Genomic DNA, 20,454 nt, shown 5'->3' with positions numbered 1-20,454 from the left:
AACCGACCATGTACATTTTGTTTATTTGTCCAAAAAAATGAACTGTGTAAAGTTTCAGCTCAATCGGACATGATTTAGGGGTGCCTCAAAGCGCTCAAAGTTCTGATTTTTTGATTCTCGAAAATCTTCCAAAGGGGAGTAAAGAAAATTTAGAAAATTTATTTTTTTTCGATGATAAATGACTTAAAAATTCTTGAAACGAGACTTGGTGTTATCTCGAAAAAAAATTTTGATCAAAAATCAACTTTTTGGGACATGTAGGGATCATGGAAGGATTATGTTTTTGTTTTACTGAAGTTTGAGTCGATTCCTTGGGTAGTTTCCACGGTCTAATGAAGAGTTTATCTGTCCAGTTTCGAGCATCACTTGTGGAATTTATCGACTTGTTGTTTAGTAGAAGCTCATAATGTAGAATTCCTTCCTAATCCAAACAATGAACTATCATTTTTAATGGTGGTTCATTTCGCTTATCTCGAACTTGTTGTGAATGGCATTCGCAACAATCTACATAACTAAGGCTCACCAGAACATCCTGAATTGTGGTATTAAATATGTGTAATAAATCTGTGAATTAATTTGACGTGTACCGAGATTAATTTTTGATCAGCGTTCCGATTTGGTCATAATCAGTGACGGAACTTTCCGAATAACTTAATATATTTTCTTCAATAAATAATATTATTAAACTATTATATATAGATTTGTTGTATTTGGATGTTTGGGTGTGTAAAATGTAACGGAACCTTCATCTTCTTCATTTAGTTCTCCATATATCTTAGTGGCTAATATTCCTCCGGTTGTTTTCGTTCCTAGTATATTTCCTTTGTTCTATTACTTTTATTACTTTGTTTTATACTTAAACAAACTTCTGCTTGTACCTGGTACTTGTTTTTTTCACAATTATACGCTTTTAGTATGTTGATTTGTTATAATATCCCTACAAAAATAAATATCACCCCGGTGGTGAGTGTATCCTATTTATTGAAATTTAGACGCAACGTATTTTCATGAAGATTCGATAATAATGAATGAATTCAACTATGAGATCAATTTAAGATTTTCTCAAATCCATACACGTTCAAATATGAATATATATATGTTTATTTTTCCTTTATTGTTTTGATTTTTATTATTAACGTTTCCATTTCTCTATTTCAACTTTTTCCCTCAGAATTCGAAAAGTGAGCAGAATTTCATTCCTTCCCTAGTCCCAAGGATATAACTAGTTCCAAGGAGTTGGTCATCTCTGCAACAAGAAGTCTATAATATTATCTTACGGTGAATTTTGTCATTATCTATATTGTAACTTTTTTCGAAAAGATAATAGGGTTTTTATGACTTTTTGAGAAAGAACATTGGCATTGTTCTACTCACAGAGGCTTTTCCCTATTCATAAACACGGCTCATTGTTACTTAATGTTGCTGAGCCATTTGAACATAAATTTAGTACAAAAAAAAACTATGAGATCAATTGCGAACAATTTTGGAAGGGACGTTTTACAATGCAATTAAAAATTTAGAATATGTGTTTGACTATGTTACATATTCTTATATGGTTTTCAAAACCTGCCAGGTATCTGTAAATCTGTTCTTGAAACAAAATTCTGAAATGTTAATTTATTCAATTCGCGTTGACGGCATTGAGCATCATGTTCTGTCATTGTAACACGTTTCTTCGCAATTTATGGAAATAATAAACAAAAGCTGTATTAAAAAATGATTTTATATTATAATGATGAGTTTAGTAGAAATATAAAAAAAAATTGTAAGGGGTTGTATCTAGGACACGACCGCATATTTTCGACGTTCAACTACGCAATCATATTATGCAATACACTTGTTTACCACTTCGAATATTATTTTAGAATGCATCGAAATTTTTGTAATAGATTACGTTCTACGTTACAAATAAGTTTGATGAACGCCTTTTTACGTTGGATATGATGCCTAGGACTACCAAAATATATGAACGGAAGTATTGTCAAACGATCATTGTATTTTACAAATTATTGCACATCTCATGTTTACGTAGTTCTCGAACCGCGAAAAATCATTCACCTCTAGTATCTGAAATGATGGTTTTCCCTGGCTTCTCAGTTTAAAAGTACGTTTTAGGGAAACATATTCCGCTCTGCACAACGACAAGCGAGTACAAAAGTACTCAACACCAAAAAAAATACCCCCGACTTGCATGTTTTGACAAAGCGGATTCCCTCAGGCACATTGATTTTGATGTCCGTGTTAGGGAAACACAGCTCAGTGGGAAAAATACCCCTGACTTGCATGTTTTGACAAAGCAGATTCCCCCAGGCACATTGATCATTGAAGTCCGTGTTAGGGAAACACAGCTCGGTGGGAACAAAAATACCCCCGAAAAAAGGAAGTTCTTCCAGTTTTCATGAATTCAAACCGTTTAGAGATTAACGAATTGTATTGTATAGCATATCAAATAAATCTTAGAGAATTTCCGATTCGATTGGTATGCTAATCATAAGAATTCGGTCACAGTGAAAATAGTTATTAATGTTAACTTTATTTCATAAAAACGTGACCTGTTTTCTGATTTGGCACCCTTCCTGAAAGACGTAGTTCTACGTCAAAATTATAGACAAAAGATTAAGTAAGAGTCAGGATTACATGTTTTGAGCATTAGGAAAACATTAGGTATTTATTTTCATTCAAAATAAAACGATAGGAAACTGTCTTCGAGCGTATTAGTCTGATAGAGTATCTTTCTTTCACGCCAACTTCAAGCTTCAATAATTGTCGACACTGTGCCTTCGATAACGCGGATCACTTCGATATAGATAGATAATTAACAAATTAAAAAGGAAGTACAGGTCGGACTCGATTATCCGGAGACTCGATTATCCAGAGTATTTTATTTTTGATTTTCGGAATTTTGAATAATTTGTATACTAATTCTATATTGTATAGCTAATATGGGTATCAAAAGAAAGGGCTTGATTAGTAGAATGCAGTTATGCAGTATGAAAAATGCAAATCCAAGATGGCCACCACCACAAAATGGCGCCATATATTTTTTTTCACAACCCCATCAATATGGGTATCAAATGGAAGGGCTTGATTAGTAGAATACAGTTATTTATGAAAAATTCAAATCCAAAATGGCCTCCACCACAAAATGGCGCCATGTATATTTTTTTCACAACCGCATCAATATGGGTATCAAACGAAAAGGCTTGCCTAGTAGAACACAGTTATTTATGAAAAATGCCAAAAAATGTATCAAAAGAATGTTCTCGACTAATAGAACATAGCAGATAATGAAAAATCCAATTTCAAGATGGCTGCAGTCCCCAAACAACTAATTACTTTTTGAATGGTTTCATTCAGCTTGACCTGTTTCTATGTATGTATGTTTGAATGTTTGTTGGGTTGTCCCACATTAATATATAACTGACCCCGGTCCTGTTGAATGATTTATCTGAAATTTGGAACAAACATTTAATTCTACTGTCATTATAAAACTGCGTATTCCATAATCTTTAAAAATTCAATTTGGCCGCCGCGAAAAAATGGCTGAATGGCTTGATTTGGATAATACACTACACTATGAACAACATAAATTCGAAAAGGTCGCCGCCACAAAATGGTCGACTATGTATTTTTTGCAATCCTCTCAATATTGGTATCGAATGAAATGATTCGACTAATAGAATACAGTACAGGTCGGACTCGATTATATGTGATTCGATTATATACAATTTTGGACTGGATTTATATTAAGTTTGGATTTTTTTTTTATATTTCAAATATGGCTTATCTCATGAAGAAATGTAACCTTTCAACGTTAAGGTGAAGTTTAGGTGGCTATTACATTTACAGTGGGGTAAAAATCGTGATTTTCGTATATTTTGCGTGAATTTTCACTAGGAATTGTTTATATCGATATTGCACTCAAATTAAGAAAGATAGAAGTTGTGCGTCAAAGAACAAATTGTGGAGCGGTTAAAGAATTTCATTTTGATTGATAGAAACAATCTAGTTTAATATAATTTTTTAGGATAAAATTAATAATAACAAATTGAAAATGATTAACTTTTAAGTGTTTCACTTCCAAAATGTTATTCAAATTCACTAATTTAGTTGTTCCACTACTATATCTTACACTAAATTTTCTGATATTTCAAATGAAAGCATCAGAATCGTCTTCCGTAGCGTACTTTCTAATGTAGAGCCAGTTTGAAGCAACAGAGTCAGAAACAAAAAAAAAATTCTGTAACTTTGTCATTGTTCAAATTCGAACTTTATTTTCAAAAAACGAAATGTACATGAAAAAAAAAATTGTTTTGACTCGATTATCCGGAGTGAAAAAAAAATCAATAATCGAGTCCGACCTGTATTATACAAAAGCAAAAGCAGATCGAAGGGCTTTGGCAGGAATTCAAGTATATTTTTAAGGCTAATTTTTATTCCGATAATGTAAAAAGTACAAAAATCAGAGAAAATCAGGATCATTTAAAAAAAAATCAGGGAAAATTGAGTGTTTGTCAGGATATCAGGATACGTGTCAAAAATTCTTGGAAATCCTGAAAAATCAGGAAAGTTGGCATCACTGCCTGTAACATTTTTTTTAAAATTAATCTTTATCTTACTCATACAAAATACATGACATAATTTACTCATCAATAAATAGATAATTTCTATATATATAAAAATGTTCGTTTGTGTACTCGTCAAAAACTCGAAAAGTAAGGTTTGATTTGCTCAATTGTTGTACACAATATGCAATCCACTTCAAGGAGTGTTGTTACGGCATAAAAAATTGGAAATTGGAAGAAAAATGATTTTATATATGACCAGAGTGCGTTTCTGAAATTGAGCTTCTAATGAAAATCGACTGTTCAGTAATGAATATGTGTCCTATGTGATGGAAACATCTTTTTTCCACGTGTTTGACAAAATCATGAACTGAAATTGTGTTTTGAAGTGATTTAAAATTTATCGATTTCCCACATCTATCTCTCTATATATATAAATTTTCTGTTCGTTTGTGTGTGCGTTAAAAACTCGAAAAGTACGGATCCGATTGAGCTCAAACTATGATACAATATATAAAACAACCAAATATATCTAGGATTGTTGTTACAACATAAAAAAATGAAAAATTCAACTCAACCATGCCACCACAATGTGTCACAGCAAAGCGTGGCAGGGTACAGCTAGTTATTAATATAAAATTACAACAATACTTTCTATTAAAATATTAGTCATTCTTATAACGAATTGGTTCACGTAACACAACTTATACGATAACTTGAAAGTTTCAAATAAGAATGTATGTTAATTAATTGGAGTCGATTCCTAGACATCGACCGCCAAAATCAGTTTTCGACCACTTTGAGAATATCTGCAATGCGAAACCATTCTCTTAACAATCATCCTTCATAACTACTGACATTCAACCGTTCTTAGGTGAATTTCATGTTTATATATTATGGAGAAAACGTCAACAAAAAGCAACAATCCCTCATTGTTCTGTTTTTATTCACACAACCACAATAATTTTTATTGGCTGTCGGGGTACTAATCTTGTTTTCCCACACATACATTCGCGGGAAATCGATTGCCTAGTAATGACAATGCATAAAAAACGCAGATCGCTCATATTCAACCGAAATGAAATAAAAATACTTTTTTTGCTTTCCGCACAGATCAGTTTAGTCACACTCTCCACCATTCAAAACCGCTTTACGATCGACGATTTCGTGTATTTTAGTGCCCGTCTTCTGCCTACCGGTTCCTTTCTCCCTCCCTGTGCTGTTCTATGCAAACGAGACAATTCATTGCTGACCACCACATCGCTTCTGATCACCCAACAATATATGGGCGGTGTTTATATTTTGCGATGATCCGCTAGTGTATGAGCAATCTAGAATATACCAAAATGAACGAGAGATGTTTCAGAAACAATCCGCTCACACCGTGTGAGGAATATTCGAATTCTTCAATGCAAAATATCAGGTCAAAGCGCAATAATTTAGTCAGTCACCAACGCCAACGGTCCGAAGGGATAGCGATAGATCAGAAGCAATAAATAATATACGCTCATAAGTTGTTGGCCGTGTTGTATATTCTTTTCATGTAGCGATGATGTCATTATGTTAATATTTGCTGTGATTGCATCATTTCTGTTTGAGAGTCACGGGTGGCAAGCGGGGCTTCCCCCACTAGCACTCTGCGCATTAAACAGATAGCGGTAAACACAAATAGCGGCGATCTTCCCGTTCGTGTTATTCCTAAAATGGCACAGTCAAAATAAAAAATAAACTTCCGAGCACTGCGACTTTGTTCTTGTTCGCACAGTTTTCAATACTACCAAGAATTTAGAGAAAGTGAAATTTATGTTTTCGCTCCCTCTGTTTCATAGTTCGGCATATCTGGCAAAGCAGGAACAAATGAGTATGACCCAATTTGATGCGCTAGAACGTTGTCACCATACCGGCGCCGCTGTATCGACTGGATGTGTTCAACTGGATACCATCCACAGTATGACCACATTCGTGGCACCTATGATGACGACATTAATGCCTATCGCGTATAGTTCTCCCTCTGTTATACGTTCTTTCTGGACGGTTAATGGTGATGATAAACAAAATAAGTTGACAAAAGCGACAAATTGCGACAGAGCAAACAGTAAATATCGACAGTCATGTGTATGTCATATTCGCAATTGGAACTCTTCGACCGGTCCCTGGCCTGTCGTCGGCGGTAGGTTAGAATTTTAATTGATTTTCCCCAGCCGAACTGACCGAGTGGCGATGGAGCGGCTAATTCAATTTGTAGGTCATGTAGTGAATACAATTATGTTTGTCTTCCGATGTTTATGATAGGGCGCTGAGTTTCAAGTGTGATATTATGTGTCAGTGCTAGATATTTTATTTGCTATGTTCAAATTACCACAGGTTGTTTTTAAAAACACACATACTATTTCTATCTTAAAGTTATGATACGTGAATATAGTTATCTGCCCAGTTCAGCCTTCATCTTTTCTAATTTCAACGAAATAGTGACTTTTTGTTCGGCCACAACCCGTGGATTTTAGTCCAAAACACGTCACTTGAATTGTCTTAACACTTTAAGGACCGGGAAGAAATCTGTAAGACATACGCCTGGGACCGCACGCTTTGACTTGTGTGAAGTTGCTTGCTTTGCTTGCAAGTTTTTAGGAGGCTTTGAAGTTTGCAGTTCATTCGCCTCTATGTGTGAAGTTATCAGGATGAGAGTTCAGCGGATAAAAGTTTTTGTTGCGTGCAAGTTTTTGTTCTACGTCTTGCTGGATTCATTGAATAATGAATTAAAGGGTGTGTCACATCAAATTGCATCACGGAAAAAACGCTGTAGAAATTTAATTTTTAGGAATTATATCTTCAGCTTTCGCTTATAATCAGATAAGAGTGTATAGATCACGTTGGCCATGCTTCACTGTCAATTTTTCGTAAATTTGGAAAAATGTCGTCGAACGAAAAAGAGTGTCGTGAATTAATCCTGTGCACTCATTTCGAGAATCCGGAGTTGTCACATCGGGACATCGGTAAGATGCTGGGAATCGTCCAATCCACGGTCAGCAGAGTACTAAAACGATACTTCGAGAACCTAACCATCGACCGGAAGGCGAAGAACGGCAAAAATGGATGCTCCGTCAGTGAAAAAGATCACAAGCGCGTAGTTAAGCAGTTTAGACGTGATCCGAGAAGTTCGGTCCGGGATGTCGCCAATAAGCTGAATTTGTCAAGTTCATTCGTCCAGCGGACCAAGCAGCGGGAGGGCCTGCGTACATACAAGGTTCAGAAGGCACCTAACCGCGACGAAAGGCAAAACACGGTGGGGAAGACGCGAGCCCGGAAGCTGTACACCGAAATGCTGACGAAGCCGCATTGCATTGCCTGGTAATGGACGACGAAACCTACGTCAAAGCGGACTTTCGTCAGCTGCCGGGCCTGTTGTTCTTCTCCGCAGAGGACAAATTCAGCGTTCCGGAGGAGATTCGCAAGCAGAAACTATCCAAGTTTGCCAAAAAGTACATGGTGTGGCAAGCGATCTGCTCTTGCGGAAAGCGGAGCGCCCCCTTCGTGATGACCGACACGGTAAACGGGCAGGTTTACCTTAAGGAGTGCCTACAGAAGCGCTTACTACCACTATTGAAGCAGCACGAGGGCCCGACCATCTTCTGGCCGGATCTCGCTTCGTACCACTATTCAAAGGACGTGTTGGAGTGATACGAAGCCAACGGGGTCACCTTCGTGCCAAAGGAAATGAACCCGCCCAACGCGCCGGAGCTTCGCCCAATAGAGAAATATTGGGCGATTATGAAGCAGGCCCTCCGGAAGAACCCAAAAGTTGTCAAATAGGAGGCGGACTTCAAGAGAAAATGGATTTCTGTTAAAAAAAAAACTACAACCTGACGTTGTACAGAACCTTATGGACGGGGTTAAGAGGAAGGTGCGAGCATACGGGCTTGGGCTCGAAGTATGAATAAAAAGAAAATGCCAAAAGTTGTTTAATAGTTTTTATTTTACTGTCTAAAATTTTCAAAAGGATCGGTCTACTGGGCGTATTTCTACAGCGTTTTTTCCGTGATGCAATTTGATGTGACACACCCTTTACTTCAGTTGAAATAAATTGATTGTTTATCAAATAATGAATAACTTTCAAAATCATGCTCATTAGATAGAGAATTGAATCATTCATCTTTCCTCATAGTTCATTTTTTTCGTGATTTGTATGGGAGAAATAAATTATTTTAAAGAAAATTGAAAAAAAAATATTTGAAAGGACCCAAAACACACTCGAGAAAGCACTAATTCGATAAAAAAATATTTTCATTTATTTTTAGCCAAATTTTCATTGGTCGGAAAAGGGTCTAAGAAAAGTTATAGGCCAAAACCTATATAACTTGTATGGAAGAAATTAATAAATTCAAAGAAAATTGGAAAAAGTTATTTGAAAGGACCCAAAACACATTTTCGAGATAATACTCATTCGATAGAGAATATTTTTATCTATCTTTAGCCAAATTTTGATTGGTCGAAAAAGGGTCTAAGAAAATTAATAGGCCAAAACCTGTACAACTTTTATAGGAGAAATAAATTGATTTGAAGAAAATTGAAAAAAGTTATTTGAAAGAACCTAAAACACATTTTCGAGATAGTACTCATTCGATAAAGAATATTCTTATTTTTCTTTAGCCAAATTTTCATTGGTTTGGCTAATTTTTATTGGCCAAAAGGTTCACGAGTTGTACGAGGGAAAGGGACTGGCTGGGTAAGGAAGTAAAAAATTTTATAGTATAGAAATTTTGACTATTTTTCGAATCCCTATGTAATTCACAATCTAAATTCCTAAAAAAAATCTTGAAATATTGAATTTTTTTTTGAAGATTTAGAGACTCAATACTACTATAATTCGTATTTAAATGTATTCCTACGCCTTTTTTAGATATGTGTGATCTTTTTCAGATAATAATAAGATAATTCTCCTATATGGTTTACTATAAGAGCTATAGTGAAAAAATGAGTTATTCTTTTTTTCCCATTCTCAATTGGCTTGGAAATGAAAATTTGAGAAAATACTCAAAATATATCTTCTATGGTGTACCGCGACAAATTATAACAAGTTCAATCCCTCGCGTAAAAAAATCCTGGGTGTATAGAATGTATTAGAGTTTTCAAGACTGTTTTCCAATGATTATTTATTGAACTATTTATTATCAAATACAAAATCGAAATTTTTCGTTCAACGAAATTTGGCTGAAAATGGATAAAAGTATTCTCTATCCAATGAGTATTATCTCAAAAATGTGTTTCGGGTCCTTTCAAATAACTTTTTTTAATTTTCTTTAAATTAATTAGTTTCCCCCAAACAAGTTGTATAGATTCTGGGCTATAACTTTTCTTAGACCCTTTTCCGACCAATGGAAATTTTGCTAAAAATAGAAAAATATATTCTATATCGAATAAGTACTATCTCGAGAATGTGTTTCGACTCCTTTTTTCCTTTTTTTTTCAATTTTGTTTAAAATAATTAATTTCTTCCATACAACTTGGACCTATAACTTTTCTAAATCACTATTTTCGATTAATAAAATTGTAGCTGAAAAGAGGTAAAAGATTTCTCTACCGAATTACTTCGATAAGTCTATTCGAACAACTTTTTTTGATTTTCAAAATTCTGTATATTTTCCTATATTGACCCATGCTCACGTTTCAGTCTATAACTTTTCTCTGTCACGATTAAAAATGAATTATGTGGAAAGATGAATGATTCAATTCTCTATCTAATGAGCATTATTTTGAAGGTTGTTACTTGATAAACAATCAATTTTTTTCAACTGAAATAATTCATTATTCATTAAATCCAGCCAGACGTTGAACAGAAACTTGCACGCAACAAAAATTTTCATCCGTTAATTTCACACAAGTCCGTAAAGAAGGAACGTGAAAACGAGAAATCTCGTGAGCGGTCCGCAACGAATGGGACGCGAAACACGAGAAATCTCGTGAGCGGTCCGCAGAGTGTTAAGAGCCTTCATTGAATACACTATTTCCTGATTATAAAATTATGAAATCGAGAATCAGAATCAGGATTTTGTGACAGAAATCCGGAATATAAAATCCATAAACAGGAATTCGGATAAGAAACATAAAGGCTGAGATCTAAAATCTGTAATCTAATTTTCGAAATTGGAAAAATTTCGATTTCGAATTGAGGATCATAGATGTGGAATTAAAGAAGAAGAAGAATAAGTTTGGAGTATACCTATGGATTTTGAATCTGAGTATTTTCATTTCTATTCTATTAAAAAAATCAGTATCCCGGATCTTCGGAACGGAAATTTGCGTCTGCAATCTGAGATCTGAATACAGAATCATCATCCGCAATTTGAGTAAAATTCTGGAGTCTCTTTTGCATGAAATGGCAGACAAGAACATGAAACTTGAAAAAAAAACATGAATAAAGAGAAGTTCATATGATGGTAAACCTTGCCTACGCAATTGAATATATTTCTGACATTTGCTAATGGTGTTGCCAACTACTTGAAATATAAGTAGGTTCCGAAAAAAATTATGAGCACGCAGCTATTCTAATATTTCTAGATGGGTCAAAAAATGTCCCACCATGCGTTATTACGCATCAAAAAGGTGAGCCATTTTTAATACCACCATACCCTAAAGGGTTAAGGAGGAAGCCCTGTCTGGAAGATCGATAAAAAAATGAATTTTCGTGATTTTTTTTTTCGGATATTAGGAATAAAGTGGAGTGTTTGGGTATTTTGGTTATTGTTTAAGGTATATTTGAAGATGTATTTTCCATTTTTGAGTGCATGAATAATGAATATTTCGCTGTTGACAGCTAAATGCGTAGATTATGTCTGAAAATCGGTGACTTGCTGCTGGTATCGGTTCTGAAGCAAAAGGGATGTCGCAGAACGAATTCCAATGAATATTTCGAAACTATAGGACAATACCTAGAACGTTACATAGGAGTTTTCGAAAATTCTAAATTGCGGCCATTTTTGCTGAAAATTAGTTGTTTTCCATGAAAAATTGCTGTTTAGAAGCATACCAAAAATCGAAAAAATGAGATATCAAAAACGGCTATGTAACGCTTTAGATAATTCATTTTGACATGCTGATACTGGTAAAATATTACAGCCAAATCGGTCAAATAGATCCAGATATCTCGATACCACCAGCTGAAAAAACATGGTTTCGAGATAAATGCGTTTGAAAATTCGTATAGCAATATTATATCCCTTGAGGTGACCTCATACATTTGGCTGTAACCTTCCAACGAAATCAAATATCGAAAAATACTTTCAGGACAACATTTCTAAGGGCATAAGCTTCACAATTACAAAAAAATCGATTTTTTCGACCTTCCGACCGGGGTTACCCCTTACAGCCATTCCATGCCGAACCGATATAGTGGTTCTCAGATTTTCATTAAAAGTAGTAGTTTTTTTCTTTATCGCAAAACATTAGACCCGTATTTTTTTATTGTTTCAGTAGGATGACCATTTCCATTTTAGGGTTGTCCGAAAAATCAACTTTTTCCTCTTTTTTCCAAAAATAACTTTTTTCAAAAATTCATAACTTTTGAACTACTAAACCGATTCAGATGATCGACATATAAAGCCACCTGGTCGTTTTTGAAAAAATACAACACCTGCAGAAAATTCGAACTCTGTTCTCATTATTATTGATTGGGCGCTATATTTTTATATTTTCTGAAAAGTTGAGGATTTTTCACATAACGTATGTCGAAACCAGAGAGGCGTTTTTCTCATTTTTGAGTTATGATGAGACGAACTGAATTTTTGAAAAAAGTCATTTTTGGAAAAAAGAGAAAAAAGTTGATTTATTTTCGGACAACCCCAAAATGGAAATGGTCACCCTAATGAAAAAAATAAAAAATACGGGTCACATGTTTTGCGATAAAAAACAGAACTACCAATTTTCACGAAAATCTGATAACCACTATATCGGTTTGGCATGGCATGGCTGTTTAAGGGGGTATTCTAGTGTAGAGACACGAATTTCGAACGTTTTTTCGTGCTCCGTAAAAATAAAACAAAGAATATTTTTACGATCCATTATATCATTATTTGTTCATCTATCTTTTAACAATAAAACAAAAATAGAACGGAGAAAAAATATTCATAACTAGAACAGTTACAAGCTGATGAAGTGAGGGACTCAAAAAAAAGTTTTTTCGATTCCAGCCCTTCTGGTTATCTGAAACAAAAAATCGAACAGATTCTAAATTAGTAAAGATGCCGCTATCGCATGAACCTCGGACAGGTCAAAACATCTTTTTTTGACAAATTGGCGACCGTTTGAAAAACAAAATGGGGTTTGAAACGTTTTTTCTTACGTTTCCCGATTTTTTTAAAATGTTGAAATTTGAAAAATATTTTTTTTCTGAGATTCATTTGTTTGTATTGATTAAATTTTTGTTTGAATGGAACAATTTCCGAATTCAATTAAATTCAATATATTTGCTTTGTGAGTAGAAAGATTGTTTAATTCAGTCGAAACAAAAATACCCCCGATTTGCATGTATTTGCAATGCCAATTTCCCCAGACACCTTGGCTACGAAGTCTGTATTGGGGAAACACATTTCAGCCGGAACAAAAATGCCCCCGACTTGCATGAATTTACAATGCCAACTTCCTTACGCTTCATGGATTTGAAGTCGGTGTTAGAGAAACACATTTCAATCGGAACAAAAATACCCCCAACCTGCATGAATTTGCAATGCCAATTTCCCTACGCTCCATGGATTTGAAGTCTGTGTTAGGGAAACACATTTCAGTCGGAACAAAAATACCTCCGACCTTCATGTATTTGCAATGCCGATTTCTCTAATGCTGCTTGGTTTTGAAGTCTGTGTTAGGGAACACATTTCGATGAGAACAAAAGTACCCATACTTTCATCTATTTGCAATACCGATTTCCCCAAGGCTGCTCGGTTTTGATGGCTGTGTTGGGGAAACAATAAATCGGGCCAATCAAAACAAGGTAGTTTGGGCGTTTAGACAACGCTTAACATTTTACAGTTATTTAATTGTTTATCTAATGAAAAATAACATTTTATTAATTGCGATAGAAGCGTAGAAATATTCCGTATCAATTGATGCAAACATCTTTCCTATCCAGTAAGAAATGTTCGAGTTATAAGCATTTGGAATCTTTCATTTTTTCCTGCATGTTCTGTGTTTCTGTTTTCATTTTACCCCCCATATACTCCGGTTAGACGTAGTCCCACGTCAAAAAAATTCCATGTTCGACGCTTGACATTGTTCGCAACTATTGATAATTGAAGAGTGACAAACAAAATAGTGTTTGTACCAGATTTAAACCAAAATTTATCTGTCAAAAAGCGTAAATATTCGAATATCGACAGATAAAGTTTGGTTTAAATCTGGTAGTTTTTCACTTCCAAAATGTTATTAAAATCCACTAATATAGCTGTTCCACTACTATGTCCTGTACTAAATTTTCTCATCTTTTAAATGAAAGAATCGTCTTCCGTAGCGTACTTTTTAATGTAGAGCCAGTTTGAGGCGACAGAATCCGAAACAAACAAAAAAGTTCTATAACTCTGTCAATGTTGAAATTCGAACATAAGCGTAGAGGGATTTTATTCATCAAATATGATCATTTATCGCCTCCTGAGATAAGTTTATTTTTTTCATGTGAGAAAGGTGTTTTCTGACTTTAAGGGGATGAATCAAAAATCGCATTCCTCTTCTATTTTCGAAAAACGAATAATACATGCAAAAAAAACAAACGAAAAAAAATATTTTTTTGACTCGATTATATACAGGATCAGGGCTCTGCATAGTCATAGTCAACTGAGGATAGTCAGCTGACTATCTGACTGACTCTTTCCGTATTCAGTTAGTAATGACTTTTGGCTTCTTCACGCAGTTTCTCCGCCAAAACGACTAAACAATCAGTCGGGCGTTTAGTCGCTATCTCCCTCTAACGACTCGACTATGCATTGCAACCCCAAAACCAAATCGTTCCTCTCTTTCTCCCTCCTATGTACGTGTGCATGCATCGATGTTTAAGTTCAACGTGGTTTGACATACGCTACAGGTGAGCTAGATTATTTTGTATCGTTACTCACACGTATAAAATAGCGTGCAGTGTGTGTGCGCTATTTTGCACGCCTAATTCTAACGCGAGGACCTTTAAAACATACTTGATAAATGTCCAAGTTCGTTGGTTTGAGTTCACGATGGGTAGACAATAAACCGTCCATTGATGGGGTAATTGCTTTTTTGCATCAGAAATCATGTTTTCGTTCTTCTTTATATGGACGTAAAAAAAAGATTGCGTTCGCGGGTAACAATTCCGTTCCTAGGGGGGTAGAAATGTGGATTGAAGTCAATTGAATGAAGAGGCAGATTTGTATTTATTAGTCGAGTCAGTTAAAATAACCACTGACTGCACTAGTTCACCAGTCAACGCTAGTGAATTCTTTTTCTAGTTAAGTTACTTTTTGTTTTGCGCCACTGCCGAAGCAGTTCTAGTCGAAACGAAGCTACTGAGAGTAGAGTCGGTCTTCATTTTTCCCCTTCGAAGATTTCGGGCCCTGTACAGGATTCGATTATATACAGTGAAAAGAAATCAAAAACTGTATATAATCGAGTCCGCGCTGTACTGCCATAGTTGAAACGGAGAGAAATAAAGCTAACTTTTTTTAAACATTCAAACTTATTAAAATAAATGTTTCACGTTCAGTTTTGATTTTGGATCTCAATTCGGAGAACGGAAGGAAGTATTCAATAAAGTTGGATTAATTTAGTTCTGGAAACTTCCGACGCATATCGCATGGTTGAATTTGTACTTAATGGACATTTACGAATTGTTTTGTATTACAGTCCAAAACAATTTCCCTTATGAAATACGCATGCCTTCAACCTGATATTCTTGGGCGGTCTTCCCACTTGGTATGATTATGGCATTTTATTTAACTTTTAGCTAAAATTGAACATGTTTAAAGAAAAAAATTCAGAGGAATTTTCACTTGGAGATCAAGTAAGTCAAACATAGAAACTATGAAATAAACATTGATAGTAGAGATGAAACGGATATCTGGCCTATCCGGCCAGATAGCAAATATTGGCCGGATATTGGAAAACATTCAAAAATTCTCATTGACACAACATAAATCATAACAAAACAGCTCATTAGCTAGCTAGCTAACATAGCATAGCAAAACCATTTATCCATATTTGAAGAAAAGTTTGATTAACGAAATGCCAGATTTTGTTTTTAAATTAAATTAATATTTACTCATAACATTAACCCTCTACAACTTAGCCCCGTCTTAAGAAGGGCTTCACGGATTTTTCTAAAATTATTCAGATATTATTTTCAATGTTCATCCATAATAGCTTGTCTTCAAAACACATTGGGTTTATGTTGACTGGTTTCTCCTAGAAGTATTTTATGTCGAAAGTCGGAAATTCGAGATAAAAGAAAAAGAAAATATTTCGATTTCGGTCGCGCACTCCAAACGAAAAACAAACACACTTTTTGAACATTTCATTGATGGTAAAATTGGTCGGTAAGTTTATTTTGATTAGTATTTCACGTTCGACTTCGCGGTACGGTATGGGGAATGACGAAGTAGAACCTGAAGACGACTTCGGAAGCGATGGTGATTACTACAATGACCAGGAAATTGAAGAACAAAAAACGGATACCACTGAAAAGCAGTCAAATGTGTCAGGCCTACTTGTAGGACCCGGAAAATTCACTGGATCCGCAGACATCTTTAAATGCAATCAATTTATCAATTTACACCTGCAGCCAAGCTAGAATTGTTTTTATGCTTTCCATCATGAGCAATAACTACTACGAGCAGTTCAAAAAAAAAAGTTTTTTCGACCAGATGCCCAACCCCGCCTTAAGGCGGATTTGTGGTATAAAAAAATCGTTACTTTAAAAAAATGCCGTTATGTGCCGTTATGATTTCGATTTTTTAGGTTTTAGAGGGGTAATTTATGAACAGTACTCAAAATTACCCAGTGGTAAATTATGATAAATAAATAATACATTTTCAGATGTTGATGATGACAACCGATTACGCTTTGCTTCGTACACCAGACCAACTCCAGAGAACAGTCTTCGCTGTAATAGGTACTACTGCAAAGAGCTGAAACATAAACTCTAGCAATCCTTATCCTCGATTGACTGCTTAGATTTTAATGACCACTAAATTTAGAATCGATCGCAATCGTGATTCACATTTCGTCGATTTCGTTAGCAACGGGATTTTTATTCCTGAACGCGACGCTAACTATATAACTATTTTCATTTGCCACTCCGTTGAAATAGTCCCAAAAGGTGTGCCGTGAATTTCGTGTACAGCTCGGACTCGATTATATAGAGTTTGAGAAAAATATATTTTTTTTACATTTCAAATATGACTCATTTCAAGCAAGAATGTAGCCTTTCAACGTAAAATTTGAATTTAAGTGGCTATTATATGTACAGTGTGGTAAAAATCGTGATTTTTGAAGATTTTGCTTGAATTTTTACCAGGGACTGTTTATATCTATATTGCAACAAAATTAAGAAAGATAGAACTTGGGTGTCAAAGAACAAATAGTAAAGGGGTTAGAGCTTTAATTTAAGTGATAGAAGCAATCAAGTTCAGTATGAATTTTTAGAATAAAATTAATAATAACACATTAAAATTACAAACTTTCAAGTTTTCACTTCCGAAATGTTATTTAAATCCACTAATTTAGATGTTCCACTACTATATCCTGCACTAAATTTGCTCATCCTTCAAATGGAAGCAACAGAATCGGCTTCTGTAGCATAATTTTCAATGTAAATCCAGTTTGAGGCAACAGAGGCAGAAACAGAAAAAAAATCTATAACTCTGTCATTGTCATTGATTGCAATTCGAACATATGCATAGAAGGATTTTTTTTTCATCAGATATGATCGTCTATCACCTCCTGAGAGATTCTGAATATTTTTTCTTCCATGTGAGAAAGGTGTTTTCTGACTTTAAGCGGAAGAATCAAAAATTAAATGCCATACAATTGAAACACAAATTTCTGCATTACACGAGAATTAATCAAGCAAATGAAACCAAATTAGGCATATAGAGGTTTAAGGGTGCAATAAATGTTTCTATGACGGTTAGACTCTCCACCCCTTTCTCTAAGGGGAAGCTGCCATACAAATGAAAGACAACTGCCATACAAATGAAAGACAAACTGATCAAACAAATGGAGCCAAATTTGTCATGCGAATGTTTTAGGGGACACGAAACGTTTCCATGGTGAAAAGACACTCCTCTCCTCTCTCTGAGAGAGGGGGGGGGATGGCAAACAAATGAAACATACATTTCTGCATAATTCAAGAACTAATCAAGCAAACTGAACCAAATTTGGCATGTGGAGGTTTTAGGGGGCAAGAAACATTTCTAAAGTGATTCAACACTCCTCCCACATTTCTGAGAGTGGTTTCTATTATGGTATAACACCCCTCCATTCTCTGGAATGGAAAGGGAGTCCCATAAAAATATTACACATATTTGTTGAAATTGATATAGTTGAAAATTTTTGGAAAACTCTGAAGGAAAAAGGGGAAATTCAGAAAATTAAATTTCCATATGTTCTACAATTACTTAGTGATAAGTGCTGTTAGTCCATTTGATGTCTGCGCTAGCGAAATTGATCTTTGTTCGAAACTGGAAATGGATTTTAATGTGATGAAACGCACCCTATATCTTCTTCTATCTATACCAATAAAAAAGTAACGCCGAATGTGTTGATAAGAGCAGAGGAATTGTCCGATTTAGGGCTGTCTTTATTCTATCATATTTTCTGTATAAAACATTTATTCCATGTAACGGAGAAACATGTTATTTGCAAGTGGTTGAAAAATCTTGAACGAGAATTATGTCTGAAAATAATCTGATATTATAATGATGAGTTTTGTTAGAAATACTAGGAATTTTATAGTAAAAGGTAAATTCAACGGGGTCGATTAGAGGATCAATCAATGAACAGTTCTGCGATTGGACCCATGAACTTGCTCATAGTAAGAAAACGTGAATGTTTGATGGTATTGATAACAAAAAACAAATGTTGGGCGGGACGAAGTTTGCCGGGTCAGCTAGTATCTGATAAATATTGATCTGTATCTAAATTTGGGCAAAAATAGCACGAATAAGTTTGAACAAGTACCGTACTCTCTCCTGTGATTTTTTTTCTATTTCCAAACCATTTCTACTCACAAGATCAGACCTTCTCGAGCGGAATAACTTGAATAACGAAGCACCACAAAAAATCTGCAGATTTGTGATGATTTTAAGTGCACTAACACATGAACGTTTATACTTCTGGTAATAAAATAAATGTAAAATAAATAAATGCTGCATGTGTTCTTCTGAAATGTTTTTTTTTGTAGTTTGGCCTTGAACGGAAACGGAGAGGGATTGCGGAAATGTAACCGAGCATTTTTCTATCGAACAAAAGAATCAGACAACGTAAAATTTAATTCCCTTTGATCACAGACGAATTGCCAAAAAAACTTCCAGTCGTCGCAAAAAATGGCAAGATAAGATTAGAAATACTTTATTTCGCCAATACCAGCCAACCGCTCGAAACTGCCTTGCCGTCCTAGAGCCAGCAATGGCAACGGGAAGTGAATAACGGTCCCATTGGATCGCATTTACGATTCTTTATTTTGTAGAACAGAAGCAAGTCGTAGATAATCAATGAACCGCTCTTCTCTGCGGCTTCCATTGGCATCTCTCATTCACACATTCAAGGTCTATTTTCTTCCAGACTACTTATGCGCTGGCTGCCCGCCATCATATTGGAACGATAAGAGTACATATTTATTTATAAAATTAGAAACACGGCCAGATACCGAGGGGGACAACGCCCAAATTTGGACGATCGCAGAAATATTCACCATGAATTTTTCTATGCACCTCCTCCATTTACCATCGCTGAATTTTACTTCGCGGCCGGACGAAAACTTTGGCTCGGCGAAATCATGTTCGCCTCTTCTTGCTCTCTTTCATTCATTCCACCGGTCGGCAAATAGCGGAAAAACAGCATATAGTCCAATAAGAATTCGATTTGCGCAACCGAAAATATATACATTGATGATTCCCAATTTGGTTTTCCAAGACTTTTTTCTTCGCCAACTAATAATTTTCTCCGTAAATCAACGATGCCGATATTCGACATTTTGGTTCCCTTCGGCGGCCGGCATTCACACATTCACCACCACCCACAAATACAGTGTAATTGACAAGAGACTCAGTTTTCCACTCACCCATTTTTGCTGCTGGCCACGGCTTCTTGTTCTTGCTGCTACTTCTCTTTCTCTCTACCTCCGTAACTCAGAAGCTTTTCCCTACTTCCTTACTTTTTTTTTAGTTCGCACCTTCCACAACACCACCCTCCTCCTACTGCCGCACGCAGGAAACGACCGATAAAGTAGATTTTTCACACAGAAAATTTTCACTTTTGAATCCACTTGTAGTGCCTTCCAGTATTGAGATAGTATAATTCGCTAGTGCAGAACGACCGAAATCCACATTCTTTCCATAGGAAAGTCCAAACGAACTTTATCCGTGATCACAAGCCAGCCACACCACCGAAACGAAGGAAAATCTAGACACTTTTACACGGAATGATGCACCTCCTCCCTATATCACACTGCTCGCCGCGCACCCACTTTGGCAAAAACTTTCAGCTGAAAACACCAATCCGAGAAAAAGAAAATCCGAGCACTCTCGCAAATCGCTTCTTTCGAAGCCACACCGAAAACTTGACGCAACGGGGAGAAACACCGAGACCAGACTGAAATTTGATGGCGAATCGAGAACGACCGCAGTTTAGTTTTCATTCAAGACCACGGGCACCCACACAA

The 20,454-nt window shown here is 35.5% G+C and overlaps 1 protein-coding gene across 4 annotated transcripts in view; it reads right to left on the bottom strand.

The window, feature by feature from the left end:
- Positions 1-20,454, bottom strand: part of LOC129767641 (actin-binding LIM protein 2) — a 65,297-nt gene extending 44,843 nt beyond the window's left edge. For 2 of the 4 annotated variants that reach the window (XM_055768722.1, XM_055768724.1), the window contains exon 1: positions 19,855-20,454. In XM_055768722.1, the coding sequence (XP_055624697.1) occupies positions 19,855-19,858 (4 nt within the window). In that variant the 5' untranslated portion in view covers positions 19,859-20,454. The remainder of the gene's footprint in view (positions 1-19,854) is intronic. The other 2 variants (XM_055768723.1, XM_055768725.1) reach the window with 1 other exon arrangement.

The sequence above is a fragment of the Toxorhynchites rutilus genome, chromosome 2 (genome assembly GCF_029784135.1).
Source record: "Toxorhynchites rutilus septentrionalis strain SRP chromosome 2, ASM2978413v1, whole genome shotgun sequence".
Taxonomy (NCBI): Eukaryota; Metazoa; Arthropoda; class Insecta; order Diptera; family Culicidae; genus Toxorhynchites; species Toxorhynchites rutilus.
This window is presented reverse-complemented; position numbering and strand designations above follow the sequence as displayed.